Source organism: Oratosquilla oratoria, chromosome 2, assembly GCF_046742065.1.
Source record: "Oratosquilla oratoria isolate Oo_2021 chromosome 2, ASM4674206v1, whole genome shotgun sequence".
Lineage (NCBI taxonomy): Eukaryota > Metazoa > Arthropoda > Malacostraca > Stomatopoda > Squillidae > Oratosquilla > Oratosquilla oratoria.
The window spans coordinates 19,508,325-19,524,284 of NC_134778.1; the positions used below are offsets into that span (position 1 = coordinate 19,508,325).

Below are 15,960 nucleotides of genomic sequence, written 5' to 3' on the forward strand. Positions count from 1 at the left end.
TATCCAGAACGAAGAGAGGCAAATGTCTTCTTGGGCTTCTGGAGGAGGCCCCAAGACCCACCAAAGATGAGAGGACTACCGAAGGTGCACAAGCCAGAAATTCTAATGAGGCCCATTATATCGGGAATAGGCAGTGCGCCACACCGACTATTCAAACGACTCGTGAAATCCTCTACAATGGGTTCGATAACTAGCGCATACCTACGCAACTCTGCAGATCTGATCAAACGCCTAAAGAATGTAAACTTCGAGAAAAAAAAAAGTTTTAAGGTTTTTTATGTGAAATTGTTCTTTGCGAATGTAAGCGTGAAGGGAGCTATGAACGCAGTGAAAAGGACTGTCAATTCCATGGATGACGTTGATTTGCCGGTCAGAAAAGTGGATTACCTGGATTTAGTGTCTCTATACGTAAACTTCGGTGCATTCATGTTCAAATACCAGGAGTATATACAACATCGAGGTTTGGCAATGGGCTCCCCTCTGAGTGCTGCCATGGAGTCCTTCTGTATGGAGACATTACAAGAGGCCAGGCTGTTACGCATCATTGGAAGAGGCTGTGAATGGTTCCGCTGTGTACACGGTGTGTTGGTTTTGATACCTGGATGTGGATGATAAACTTCGCATGTTTAATGAAGTAGATGAGAACATTCAACTTCCGGTGGAACTGGAAGTGGACCACAAGTTGCCGTTCCTCGACACTGTGATACACCGGGATGTATATGAGGTTAGATATTCTGCATACAGGAAACCAACAAACAATGACGAATTCATACACTACTTGTCGAGACACAGTACACGGACCAAATCCGGAGTAGTAATTGGTTTCTATCTGCGGGCCATTAGAATTCATAGCAAAGAGTTTTTAGAGCAAGAGATGGCCTATATTACCAGTACTTTTTGCATGCTATCGTACCCCTAAGCTCATTCAACAGACTCAAGAGAAAATCAGTAGACATTTACAAGAGAGCTAAAGGGGGAAAGGTAAACCGCGATTGGAGCTGACGTGCAGACTTCCTTGTTGCCCAATATTGGCGGACACGTATCTTATGACTCTGGGCGGAAAATTAAGGACATAGTAACAAGGACAGCGTTGTATACATCCTCCCGTGTGGTTGATGTTCGGCTGTGTATTGTGGTAAGACGTCAAGAAGGCTTACAAAAACGATAGGAGAGCACAAAAGTAACCTGCGGCACTACAGAGCCTCCAACTCCTTAGTGGTGCATGCAGAGTCACAGGGACACCTCTCTAGCTTGGAAAAAGCTCGCCCCCTCCTACAAAGGATTACAAAGGCGGAGCATGCCGACAGGAGACCATTTGGTCCATATCTACGTCGGATGCGAAAAAATCATAATAATAATAATAAATGAATAAATAAATAAAAAATATAATAATGTAAATAGCAAATAAAATACATAAATAAATGCATAGGTATAGTTAAATAATAAACAAACAGGTAAATAGTAAATAATAATAAATTGACATATAACTAATAATAAATGATAATCAAACAGACAAATGATAACAAAACAAAAACAAATAATATAAAATAAATGTTAATCATTACAGCATCTTGCTTAGGTGTTTATCTAAATGATTCTTAAAGCTTCGAACCGAACTACATTGCACTGCCTCTGCAGGAAGTTTATTCCATTCATTAACTACACGGTTGGCAAAGCTGTTTCTGCCCACTTCCAAATTGAATCTATTTCCGGACAGTTTGAAGACCATTGTTTCTTGTCTGATTCTCATTCAGTGTGAAAATTTTGTCACTTTTGATGCTGTCAATTCCCTTTAGAATTTTAAAGACCTGGTCTTCGGCAAAACTGCTGACCAATCAACACGTTCCGTTTCAAGACGCCCGGCAAGATGATCCGCCGTCAGGGTATAAAGTATGATGAACTGTATGTCTGTTACTCTAAAGAGGACGTGAAGTCGAAACGTTACATTACATTACTGTTCCTGGGTCAACCTGAGTTTCCTTGCCACCTTTTCTACTCAAATGTTTAACCTTGAAAAACATTGAAAAAGACCACAGTCAAAACGTCGGTAATAAAAACTAAATGCTCCTCTCGTGTTTCGTTTTCCCTCTGTCCTCAAATTGTTACGATATATATATATATATATATATATATATATATATATATATATATATATATATATATATATATATATATATATATATATACTGAATGATCTCCAGAACACAGATGGCATGGAATTAAAGAGAAAAATTAATGTGGTTGAAAAAGATATATGTATATATATATATATGTATATATATATACATATATATATATATATGTATATATGTATGTATGTATGTATGTATATGATAAAGGTAGAAAAAGAAGTCACGGGTCTGGTTTCGAGTTTTTTAGTTTATTCCTGAACGGTTTGAAATTCTGGAGCCATGAGATGATTTCCCTGAGGAATTCATATGAAAACTCATCACAACTTCAAAAACAAAGGCAAAAAAGAAAATGAAAATAAATAAGCCAATCGGGTGATTCGACTTCGCTGATAGAGACTTTTTTCATTTCCTCTGTCTTACTCTCGTTTTACCCAACGGGAAATAGATGCATTCCCTCTTTACCACCAAAGAGAGTACATGGCGGTGGTCTGAATAAAAGGTTGCTAAGTGCCACACTATAGTGACGGAGTTCATTAATTTCGGAATAGTTTGCTAAACGATAAGAAATCTCCTCTAAACCAGGGCTTCATGTACCTTATGAAACTTGCAGTTCTTTTTCCTTATTTTTTCCTTCTTCCTCACTACCACCACCATCATCATCATCGTTGTAAATATACACATTTCCATTTTCAATAATATCTATGTAAGGTATGACTGCTATTCCTTTTAATTTTGTAGAATATTTAGGCTTTCATACAACAGTGTTCATTGTACTAAGCGTAGTCTTTCTTCATAAAAAAATACGAATAAGAATGACTAATATCACAGAGAAGACAAGAAATCCTTCTCGAATGGCGTAGAGCATGACGTGTCGGAGTGTCTTGGCACCTGACTCTTCCCTCGTGAACCGGTGCCAACAGCAGGTCTTATAAAAGGACCCACGTCCTCAAGGTACACCATCAGTAAGCAAGACATCAGAAAGAAGAAGACCTGAGATATACTCGAGATCACGCCATTATTCAAGACCATTCCGCATCCAGTCCTTCACCTGTAAATCAGCGCCAACCATTTCCTACGACCAATCTTCTAAACATTAAGGTTTCGTGCATATCAAGTGACGACATAAACATTTGACATCATGTCTCTCCTGCGTCAAGAACTGCTCCTGCCCATCACCCAGTCTAGCTTCAGCTTCTTCCACGATTCCTTCTTCGAACAGAGGCGCAAACACTTCCAGATGGCCCTCAAGGAGATCACAGATAGACATGGCTTCAGTTCTCCAGACTTCCTGACCTCCTACAGAAGTCTGCGACAGAGAAACCTCAAGGAGGAGAACCAGGCAATCTCAGTCACAGATCAACACAACGCCAGGGAGGTAAGTCTTTCGGAGGTATACAATTATACATTATCTCCTGACCAAGATAACAACTATAATTCATTCACATGTAGAGACGAGCTAATCCACACTTATTTTTTTTTTTTCCAATAGATCATACTTGACGTAAAAGATTTCAAGGATGGTGATCTGTCTGTTAAGGCAGAAGGACACAGTGTGGAGGTGGAAGGGCGTGTGGAGAAGAAAGAGGGTAACTCCATCTCTACGCACAGCTTCCGCAGACGATTTTCCTTACCAAGGAACGTTGATATGGCCTCCGTCACTTCCACAGTCTCTTCCGACGGAATCCTTACGATCTTCGCACCTAAAAAGGTATGTATTCTACTCCAAAACACTTCCTTACATGATTAAATAATGACTAAAAATACAAACTGAATTCTTATAATATGTATTACCTTCTCAACTACTAATGATTAATCTGTTTTCTAGAACCAACCAGATGCTCCAAATGAGTTCAACATTCCAATCGAAAATAGAACCACAACAAGCGTGAACATCAACACACAAGAGTCATTCTCTGAAAACACTTCCTCCACGCAATCACAGGAGAAAGAGATCACCGAAAAAATAATCAAAGATGAAACAAAGAGTTATCACAACACTAGTGACAATTGTAACAGCTCAACTTCCGCAACAGAAGCAAACAAGGAAACAACCCAAGAAGAAAAACAGTCACGGGAAAGGAGCAGCATCGTAGTGGAGCCGGTTACACCCCTGCCTGTTATACTACGAGGTTCTTTCTTTGAAGATTCCTTCTTCCGTCATGCCCACAGAGATTTCGCGTCAGCAATGGAGCGCGTCATGAAAAGGTTTGGAACGGAGTCTTCCAGTGCGGATAACGTCAAACGGTACAGGACCCTCCGTGATGTCGACTTCTCGAATGAAACTCAGGCATTCACCCTCTCAGAGGACGATTCTTCCTACAAGGTTGGTTATTCTCTATCATTCTATATGAAACAAAACTTGTTTAGTCTGATGCACATATAAAAGACTAAAAAACAACAACTATAACTTATTATTATTATTTCAGATCGTATTGGACGCACAAGATTTTAAGAATGGTGATGTACAGGTGAAAATTGTTGGAGAAAGTTTGGTGGTGGAGGGAAGAGTGGAGAAAGCAGTCAACAGCTCTCCTTCCAATCTAACATTCCAGCGTCGATTTGCCTTGCCTTACCACACCGATGCCAGTGACATTACGGCCGCTTTGTCTTCTGATGGAATCCTGACAATTTTGGCCAAGAAGAAATGCAACACTCACAAACAATCTGAACACATCATTCCCATTCAGAATGAAAGTAACACCGATCAGCAAAACACAGAACAATCTCAAGAGATACGTTCAGTAAGTCAACAGACTTCTGTCAGTGAAATTCAGTCAGAGCAAAACGCCTGCAATAAAGAGAAAGAACAACATCTTAGACTTCAACAGCAGCAGCTCTTCCAGCAGCAGGGGAATCAGATCCAGCAACAAGCACAGCAGATACACAAACAGGAGCAGATGCTCTCCGAACAAGAAGACCAACTCGAACAACAGAAACAGGAAATTGAGCAACAGAAGGCTTATAATCAGAAACTCCAAAAGAATGCAGAAGAATTGCAAATTAAGATAAACACTAATATTGTGGATGAGAAGGAAGAGAGTGAAACCACACTCAAACAACAGCCCTTGCAGCAGGATAAACAGCAACTTGAGCAGAAACAGAAGCAGCATATGGAAAACGTGCAAATCATCTCCATTCAGCAGGAGGAACAGATCGGTCCTCAAAAGGTTCATGATCAGAAGTTTGAAACGGAAGTAGAACAGATGCAAGGCAAGGTTAACAAACAGAACATCGAAGCCAGTATTTCAAATGTCAGTGATAAAGAAGTGAAGTCAGAGAACACGCAAGAACAAAAGACTCATCAAGCTCATGCACATCAAGAAGAAACGAAAGAATACTCTTCCATTCAATTGTGCAATGATGACACCTCTAGTTGGAGTGACAAGCCTTACTGGGCTCCCAAAATTGGGTCATTGGAGACTGGCTTCTTGAATTTTAAGAAGTTCGAGTGCGCAGATGCAGAAAGTCTTTCGGAGGAATCTTCTTCCAGTGTTCATAACAAAGACAGTGCATCTGTATTGGAGGAAAACGTCAGCTCATTGAACATGAGGTCTAAAATACATCCTGAAACAGCGGTGGACTCTCACAATTTAACAGTTCAGGTCAACAATTCATTTCCCGTCGAACGACGAGGAAACTTCTTGCAGGATTCTCTTTTTGGCAACGACCACAAACACTTTCAGGCAGCCATCTCCAAGGTTCTTGAAAGATTTGGTGTAGCTTCTACCAGTGATAACTTGAAGGCCTACAGAACTCTTCGCCAGTCTGTATCTGTGGAGGAAAGTCAGGCTGCTCAGGTTATAAACGAGGAAACCAGTTACAAGGTAAGGAGACTGAGTCTATTTGAATAACGTAGTGATTTCTACAATTACGAAGTGTCTTGCTCTATTGTTATTCCATCATGCAGTCAATAATCCATAGTACATCAGGGAGCTTCTATGTACAATAATTCTATTTAATGACTCATCGTCTTTTCATTTCAAAACCCACAGGTAGTGCTGGACGTGTATGAGTTCGTTGGTGGTGACGTGAAGGTGAAGGCAGATGGACAGATGCTGGTCGTCGAGGGCCAAACACAGAAGAAAGAGGACAATTCTACATCGAGTCGTAGCTTCCGTCGATGCTTCATTCTACCAACATCGGTGGACATGGAGGCCGTCACCTCGGCGCTCTCCTCCGACGGCGTCCTCACTATCATGGCGCCGAAGAAGAAGGAGGAGCAGGGGTCTACAAAAGACTGCGGCGCCATCCCTAAGGTCAAGAAGGATGTATCTCAGAGTTCGCAGACGCTCAGCAGCAGCAGAACTAAGGGCTGGAGGGAACAAACATCCTACCATGAATCTTCCTTCGGTAGAGGAGCTGATCGACAAGCCAAGTTGACCTTCCAGTCCAGTTCCACTTCGGGAAACATCCTATGAATGGCTCATTGATGAACGCTCTTCCATATCTTCAATGATTAGGGATAAATATAAGGTTAAATTTACGGTGTTACCTCTTGTTCGTATGAGGACTCATGGTTGAAGGGATCAATACAAAACTTCATGTCGACCCGATAGATAGTCTGATGGGTTACAAGTGCGTCGTTTACTACTGGTAAGATATTTGTTTCTTGTTATTTAGATGCCTTAGAATCCATATACCTGTTACAAATCATATAAATTGTATATATATTTTTATTGTGTTCTTATCAACCTTTACTCCTACAGGACGTACACCCAGTTCAACTGTCAAGAGGATATGTTTGTATTTATATATGACATTGATAAAATGGGTTATATAATAAAATTTATAAAATAATTAGAAACTATCATTCCAATTCAAAATAAAAAATAAAAACGACGACAGATGTGAACATGAAATGAGATATCAATATAGATACAAAGATGAACTGAAAACAAAAGGAGAGATTACAATGGATCACAGTGGCAAAACATATCAACAAGAGATATTCTGTCGATAATGAAATAAGCATGTAGATAATGATAACTGGATGAATAAATAAACAGAACAATGAAAATAAATATTAATAGGTATCATACATATATCAAATGTGAAAGATTTTTTGTGTGCAAAATATCATAATGATTACATCATAGAATGATGTGGAAAATACCAAACATGTAAGCTTTATATAAAAATTGCTATATTGATATTCACAACCCAAATATAAGTTATCTATAAATGCCGAATGTACATAGCAAACATATTAATGACCATTTATTTTTCTATTTCTGTTAACCTGGTAGTACAGGACTATACTCTTGGTATTTTAGTCTATAAATGGAACTAGTGAGTCAGTAGAAAAAAAATAGTAATTTGAAATTCCCAGAAAGCTTTATCATGAAATGAAATTAAATAAGAAAATTGTATAAAACCTCTCCTGATTATTACTTTCAATATAAACTTCGTATTTTTCCTTTATTTTCTTAACCAATTAAATAGCCAGCTGGCCTTTCAAATTTTCAAGTGATGAGCTTTGCTAGTAAAGAATACTAGCAGAGCCCGTGATAATGACCAATATAATACCTCAAATGTCTGCCTTTATTTACATTATTTCTTTGTTGTCTTATTCTGTTCCTCATATTTTCAAGATACTGCCTTATTTCCTCTTCTTTCATATTATTTCTTTTCTGTAAATCTCTGTTCCTCAAATTTTCAAGATAATTTTCTCTCTCTTGATTGTTTATATGATTCCTCAATGCTTGCATTCGTTCTCTATTACGGTCTCGCATTATTTGTCTTTCTTGTGCTCGTAATCCATCTCGTTTTCTTCTTTGGCGTTCTCTTGCCGCCTCTGTTGTCTCACTCTTTCTTCCATGTTTTGGGCTTTAGTTGAAATACCAGTAATTTCAAGTCAAAATAACGACGAACTATATAGTTTGTAGTATCCGTGATAAAATTAATCCATTCAAAATATACTTGCGTATGTGCAGGAGAGGCATGTATAAACGATTGAATTATCGTCAAGGAACCTATGGATAAACTTGAATAGACGTTTGAATTGTCTTCACGGAACCTATTGAGGAGTGTGACGAACATTATTAAGAATATATTTATTTACCCATTTGGTTATTTATTTATTTACCAGTACTTATTTATCTACTATTTGTTTGTTTATTATTTATCGATTATTAGTTTGTTTATTAATTTATGTATCTGCTTATTTATCTATTTATTTATTTATTTATTTATTTACTTATTTATTTTCGTGAGGTTCTGTCAGGAGCTCAGAAAGCAACGCGACATGACGTCACACGTTACCCGTGTTGCTCTGGGTTGCAAAGACAACATATAGAAAGAGATGGTTAGCCGTTTGGTGAACAGCTGCGTGCGTTCGAGGTCCTGCCCTTGATAATGAACAATAGAGTTGACCACGACGCTTGACCCTTTTGATCCCGTGAGGTCAAGAATACCATCTCGCTCCCATGTCTGGTGCGATAGTATGCATGCTGCATGTGTGCACGTTGTCTAGATGTATAGAGCCGGTAAATGAAAGGTAGATAGGTAGATGCGCTGTCTAGATGCTCTAGGAGTTGTCCAACATGGCTCGGCGTCGCTACATGTGTCCGGCCTTGCAATACATTCTGTCTTTGGAGTTCACATAGAACTTGATGTCCGAACTGTAAGAAGGAGATAGACGGTGACACACACACACGACCTTACGAGACCCAGTCACCCCCTCCCCTCCTCCCATACCAGTACTCACGATGACAGCCTCTCGACAATCCCCATCGTCTATGACACTTCAAGCCACTGTCAACAACATCCCACCGCTGCCACCAGATATGTTGCTTTGGGTTGCAAAGACAGCATATAGAAAGTGATGGTAGCTGTGGCTTCTTGCGAGCGGCTTGGAGGCGAAGATAAATGGCCGTGTGTTTCTGTGTTTATTGTATAATTCCCGCTCTCCGAAGAGAGCATTGTCCTTATATACATCAAACGTGGTAAGGTTGCCGATAAGGTAATTATTTGTACAATCGCTGTTTCCAGCGAGACTAGATATGGACATAGGTTTACATTGACATACAGAACAAGGAAAAGAGATGATACATTGCTGTGTAATATCTATACAATGTGTGTCCGGATTTGGACAGGTAGAAAAAAACCTTGAGGAACATTAATTACACTGTACAACAAATTTTAGGATTAAGAAAAAAACATAGTTGTCATGTGCGTTTTATTATGAAGTTCAGTGTGCTGAAATTCAAATTTGATAACAAAAATTTCATGCCACGTCACAATTTTTTGTAAATCGCTGTTTTAATAATTATGCAATTAATAGAGATTTCCAAGGTTCCATAAATGTATTTTGCTCCCAAAGTCAGATTAAATGTCTTCATTGTATTTATTTAATTAATATATAATGAATCGGCATGTTTGTTAGCTTTATATGATGTATTAACCTACAATCTATTATTTACTTCATCTTTTATAAGACGTCTCAGGCGTGTCACGCTTCAGGTTCCAACAGAAGTCAGCCAGCATAGCAGGGCTCCATTTTCCCTTGTACCTGTTTTCCATTGACGCTATATCTTGATGGAACCTCTCTCCATGTTCATCACTCACATCTGCTGCATTCTCTGGGAAGAAGGACAGATGAGAATGAAAAAAGTGTATCTTCAGTGACATATTGCATCCGAGATCTTGGTAGCATTTGATTAGCCTCTCCACTTTACGCTCTCGCTGGGACTCTTGGTGCTTTCCCAGAAGCCCTTTGCATACATCTTTGAATGTATGCCAGGCCGCTAGCTCAGGTTCATCCATTGTCGCCTCAAAGTCCTCATCATTTATAAGCTTGCGAATCTGAGGGCCTACAAATATACCCTCTTTAATCTTGGCATCACTAATTTTAGGGAAGATCCCTTTGAGATACTGGAAACATGGCTTGTTATGTTGCAGTGCTTTGGTAAATTGCTTCATTAGGCCTAGTTTTATATGCAGTGGTGGCAAAATGATTTTCTCCTTCTTAACTAGTGGCTCATGAATTACATTATGGCATCCAAGCGTCATAGATTCCCGAGATGGCCATTCTGAGCGTATATAATGTTCTGATCTGGCACTACTGTCCCACTTGCAAAGAAAGCACATAAATTTGGTGTATCCAGTTTGTAGCCCATTAAGTATGGCTACTACTTTCAAGTCTGCACAAATTAACCACTCATGCTCTTTGTAACTTATGCGGTCTAGAATAAAAGCAAGGTTCTCATATGTCTCTCTTAAAATGACTGAGTAAGCAACTGGAACTGAAGGCATGGTGTTCCCAATGTGCAACAGAACTGCTTTTATGCTGTAAAGGGATCCATCTATGAATAGCCTCCACTCATTGGGTTCATAGGACAGCTCAAGGGCACTGAATAGGCCTCTGATATCATTACAATAACTCAAGTTGTTTTCCAAAGTGAAGAAATCCTGTAGATTTGCAGAACGCTTCCTAAATACTGTAATTCGAGCTTCTTCATCCAACAGGTGCCATTGTTGCAAACGTGAGGCCAGGAGTTCACTCTGTTGCTTAGTAAGTGTTAGATCACGATCATTGAGTTCTGGTTGGGTGATGAGGTGTGGTTTCTTATCAGATTCAAGTTGTGTCGTATACGTTGCATCTTGAGATTCTGAATCGTCTGAGTTGCTCGTGTCATTGCTTGGTAGTTCAGAGGGCGGCTGTGGTACAGGAATATCACTTGAATGTAGAACTGGGCGAATAGCAGACTGAAGATCTGGATACACGATAGATTTCTTGCCTTTTCTGTTGCGACCTGCAGGAAAATAAAATAAAATCAGACTAAAAATGGATACTATTGGTTGTGATCACGTGCAAAAATAGTGGAAGTGCAACTTATTATGTATTTCGATCTTTTTTATTGATACATCTCTTGAAAATATATATAAAAACAGTAAAAAATAAACACTGAACACCCACCTTTAATATCCGTTAAGCAGAAGTAGCAATCTGTTGAGTGGTCCTTTGGCTCCCTCCAGACCATTGGTACGCCAAACATGAGGCCAGTCCCTTTGCCTTTCACCCAGGCAGAAAGGGAACTTGTACACCTGACACAACATATGTGAGGTGCCCAGCTTTTGTCCTGGTCACCCACTTTACATCCAAAGTACAGCTCATAAAGTTTCTTTACACGTTGAGTCAACTGTCTCTTGTATTGCCTTAATGTAACTGATCCACATATATAACAAAACTTGTCTGGCGAATTCTTGCATTCTCTAGACATCTTAACTCTGTATCCTGTTAAGAAAAAAAAACACATAGCTATGTGAAAAATTATATAAATGGTAAAAGCAACAAAAAATACCGTTCAGATAGACATTGCGGGCACTGCTATTTACGAAGAACTGGAGGGTCACAGAAAGAAACGGATGTTATATTCGTGATCTACGCAAAAAATAACTCTAGAAAAGGATAGTCTCATTTCCGTTTTTTTTTTTTTATTGTTATACAGTGTTATTGAATGGCAATATCATTGGTTAGCCACTTGGTGAACAGCTGCGTGCGTTTGAGGTCATGCCCTTGATAATGACCGCGACGCTTGACCCTTATGATCCCGTGAGGCCAAGAATACCACCTCACTCCCATGTCTGGTGCGATTGTATTCATGCTGCATGTGTGCACGTCTTCTAGATGTTGAGAGCCGGTAGATGAAAAGTAGATAGGTAGATGCGCTGTCTAGAAGCTCTAAGAGTTGTCCAACACCCGTTGGAAGCAAGGAATGCCCAGCGGACTCTCTAGTCGTCTCTCTCTCTCTCTTTCTCGTTAGGTCAATCATAAAGGCAATAAAAATATTTCAATCGTTTATGTCATGTCACAATAAAATTTTACAGACGTTTGATTATTTTCATGTAACCTATGATTAAACTTGTATAAACGTATGAATACTGTTTATTTATTTATTTATTTATTTATTTATTTATCTACTTATTTTCGTGAGGTTCTGTAAGGAGCTCAGAAAGCAACGCGACATGACGTTACACGTTACCCGTTGGAAGCGCGGAATGCGCAGCGGACTCTCAAGTCGTCTCTCACTCTCTCTCTCTTTCTCGTTAGGTCAATCATAAAGGCAACAAACATTTTTGAATCGTTTATGTCATGTCACAACAAACTTTTATAGACGTTTGATAATCGTCATGTAACCTATGATTAAACTTGTACAGACGTTTGAATACTGTTAATTTATTCATTTATTTATCTATTTATTTATGTATCTACTTATTTTCGTGAGGTTCTGCCAAGAGCTCAGAAAGCAACGCGACATGACCTCACACGTTACCCGTTGGAAGCGCAGAATGCGCAGCGGACTCTCGAGTCGTCTCTCTCTCTCTCTCTCTCTCTCTCTCTCTCTCTCTCTCTCTCTCTCTCTCTTCCTCTCTCTCTCTCTCTTTCTTTCTTTCTTTCTCATTAGGTCAATCATAAAGGCAATAAAAAAATTGAATCGTTTATGTCATGTCATAATAAACTTTTATAGACGTTTGATTATCTTCATGTAATCTATGATTAAACTTGTATAGACATTTGAATACTGCTAAATAAATACTGAACTATAACAATGGGTTCTGATCCTGCGTGACACACATAAGTACAAGAATAATGGAGAATGTATCACTCCATCGTAAGTACTATAAAAGATGTATTAGTCGGGTCCGGAAGAAAGTAAAAGATAGAAGAAACCATTACCAATATACAATAATATTAGTAATGTCCAAACTTCCAATATTTGCGTTTAGGCAGAAAGTTTTTCCACAGACAAGTTGCACTGAAGGATGCGGCAATAATACTAATACAGCTAGGCAGCTTTTTGCAAATCTCATGGTGAGACATACTGGATGAATGGAAAGAATAAGTTTGATATATCCAACGTTTCGAAAATACAATCATCAAGATTATAGGAATGTATGTACACTAAATGTTGTTGTTGTATAAGCGTCCCCCCGACTGGTGAAGATTTGGGATTAGAAGCACAATGATTTGATTATAAACAGCCATACAAAAGACGTGAAGAACAATACTGGGGGAGGCGGCAAGTGAAATGTGGAGAAATTATCCGTGTTACGTCCTACAGCTCCACAAGGAGTGCCATTCATTGTATCGTTGTAATGCTGCGGCCGCTGTTGTGCATCCACCCTCTCCCAACGAACCCCGGCGTGAGGCATTGTCGCAACCTTAGACACAACGAGTTAAATGGGGCGAGGCAAAATAATGGCGATAGATATACCATTATTCTATCTGTTATTAGGACACCCTTAGGACCATAAGGCACATATCGATGACAATTGAAAAAGATAATGCCGACAGTTGTTTTATGATATATCACTTTATTCTATTCCTATCTTGATATGAACGAGAAACTCCTCTTTTTAGCTTCTCGCTAGCTCAGGCAGCTGATTCGACGTAGGTGAAGAAGTCTTGTGATGGCGCCAAATATTGGAGATGGTTGTGAGATGGTGGCTACCGGTATCAACTGTCCTTCCTGGGGCAGTGGGACGAGAAGAAAGGAAACTATTTTGTCTTCAATAACTAGCGCTTCTATCCTTGAGGTTCATATCATACCGAAGGGTTGGTGGAGTTATAAAGGAGGTAACGAAGTTAGAAGAACAGAGTGATGGCTGGAATTAAAAGGGATCAGCTTTATTATTTCAGTGCAGTTTACTATCTGATCATAGATAAAGGGACTATCATTATTCATTCCTTGTGAATGGAGTGATTTTTATCCTTTTGTGTTGGTTGTCTCCATGCGATTATATACAGCTCCATTGCGTCTCTTTCATAGTGAAGGACCTGAGGAATCGTGTTAATAATAATAACACTGATAAACAGATTTTAAAAAGTTGTGGATATCTTGGTATCCAACACTTGTTCTAAGACAAGTGAAACATGCTGATTCAGGATATTAAAACCATTTGTCTATGTCACCCACCGTTTATTTGGTATACACTTTCAACCATTTATATTTCACTAGACCAATTTATTGTTACATGAGTAATAATGAACATGTCATTAGCTAAGAAAATAGTGAAATTGAGGTACATGGCACATATATAGTAATATCTAGTTCAACATATAATACACACATGAAATCCATACACACTGAAAATTCTTCCTTAATCTAAGGTGTGTTTGGTTTCCATTTCTTGGCCGTAGACTTGCATTTGTGCTGAGCTTTTGGTATGTCATGCTGAAGTGTCCAGCAGTATTCAGCCAACATTGCTGCACTTGATCGACCTTGATACTGTGACTCCATCAGTGAGATATCCTGGTGAAAATGTTCACTGTGTTCATCACTGACTGAACCTAGGTATTCGGGGGAGAAGTCAAGATGTGAGTCGAGGAGATGAATTTTGAGAGACATGTTGGTACACAACTGTTTGTACGCACTGATGCAGTTCTTCACAACATTAACATGGTCAGCAGATTTATAATTGCCAAGGAAAGTGGCTACAACTGATTTGAATGTCACCCATGCATTTCTTTCTGTATCAATCAGTAAGTCTTGGAAGTGTGTGTCAGCAATTACCTTCCTTATTTGTGGACCATTTCACATAACTCAACTCTGGAAACTTGTTTCACAGGTACTGAAAAGCATCTGAGTTGTTGTCTAGTGCCTTCACAAAATTCTTCATGACCCCCAGCTTGATGTGAAGTGGTGGCATGGGAATTTTATCACGGTCAATCAATGGCACACAAAGGAAATTTTTATTTCCTGGCTGCATTCTGTTTCTAATTGACCGACACTTTTTTCAATGTAGTGTTGCTTTCTATCTCTACTGTCCCACTCACAGATAAAACAGCAGTACCTGGTGTACCCTGTTTGCATCCCATGAGAATGGTGATAACTTTTCAATCACCACAGATACACCATTTATACTCATGATGGCGTATTTTTTTCAAGAAGGAGCGATATAGTTTCATATGTTTCTTTAAGGTGGATAGAATATCCCACAGGGACTGATGCATATTTGTTTCCATTGTGTAATAATACTGCTTTCAAACTTGGTTTAGATGAGTTGATGAACAATCGCCATTCTTCAATGTTGTGTTCCACCCCAAGGCTTGACACAAGACCTTCATTGTCTGAACAGTAGCAAATAGTGTCACTCATTGCAAAGAATTTCACAAGTTCCTTGTGTCTGTGGCAAAATGTGAAGTAGTTGGACCCAGTGCAAGCAAATTCAATTCTTTAAGGCATAAACCGAACAATTCAGCTTGACCTTTTGTTAGGGCCAGGTCCTATACAAGCTCAGAAAGATCATCATTGGTCATTAAATGAATACCTTCTCCAGATTGGTAGTCAGGGTTAGATACATTGCTGGAAGATGAAGGAGAACTTTCTTCTTGCGTTTCTTCATCAACTGTATATTCTGTAGGTGCTATTGGTATTGGACAACTTAGGGGATCATGTGGAATTGGTTTAGAAACTGAGAGAACGTCTGGATACTTTATGGATGCATGAGTTTTGTAAGAAAAGCCGGTGACATTTGGCAAACAAAAATAACAGTCTGTGGTGTAGTTACTTGACTCACACCATATCATAGGAACTCCAAATGCCATACGGTTGTTCTTCTTTGCCTTCCTTATTCAACCTCGCAAGTTGCATGCATATGTCAAATAGATGAACTGTGGTGCCTAGGATTTATCAGTGTCCACCTTTGAATCATAGTATAGTTCATACGCTTTCTTCAGAAATGGTGTAAAAGTTTTCCGATGGGATTTGTCTGATAGCTGCACACATAGCAGAACAGATCCGGTGAATTTATGCAGCCTCTGGACGCCATAATTTTGCCTTAACCCTCGAATAAAAAAAGAAACCGATGAAGGATCAGTAATGCT

General features: G+C 39.1%; 1 protein-coding gene across 2 annotated transcripts; it reads left to right on the forward strand.

The window, feature by feature from the left end:
* The first annotated feature begins 3,071 nt into the window (after nucleotides 1–3,071).
* On the forward strand, nucleotides 3,072–6,936 carry LOC143037543 (uncharacterized). 2 transcript variants are annotated; one of them, XR_012967477.1, is made up of 6 exons: nucleotides 3,072–3,507; nucleotides 3,622–3,840; nucleotides 3,958–4,455; nucleotides 4,559–5,956; nucleotides 6,125–6,725; nucleotides 6,839–6,936. XR_012967477.1 is itself a non-coding variant. In XM_076205947.1 (5 exons), the coding sequence occupies exons 1-5, from the start codon at nucleotides 3,271–3,273 to the stop codon at nucleotides 6,548–6,550; spliced, it is 2,778 nt and encodes a 925-aa protein (XP_076062062.1). In that variant the 5' UTR covers nucleotides 3,072–3,270; the 3' UTR covers nucleotides 6,551–6,936. The 2 variants fall into 2 exon arrangements, 1 of the variants encoding a protein (XP_076062062.1); XM_076205947.1 differs by having other exon boundaries at nucleotides 6,125–6,936.
* Nucleotides 6,937–15,960: the final 9,024 nt, after the last annotated feature.

Bases quoted from the DNA above. Each gene is read 5' to 3' on its own strand.
- LOC143037543 (XM_076205947.1), top strand. From the start codon at position 3,271: ATGTCTCTCCTGCGTCAAGAACTGCTCCTGCCCATCACCCAGTCTAGC. The intron at 3,841-3,957 runs GTATGTATTCTA...TCTGTTTTCTAG, and splicing joins CGATCTTCGCACCTAAAAAG to AACCAACCAGATGCTCCAAA. The intron at 5,957-6,124 runs GTAAGGAGACTG...CAAAACCCACAG, and splicing joins ACGAGGAAACCAGTTACAAG to GTAGTGCTGGACGTGTATGA.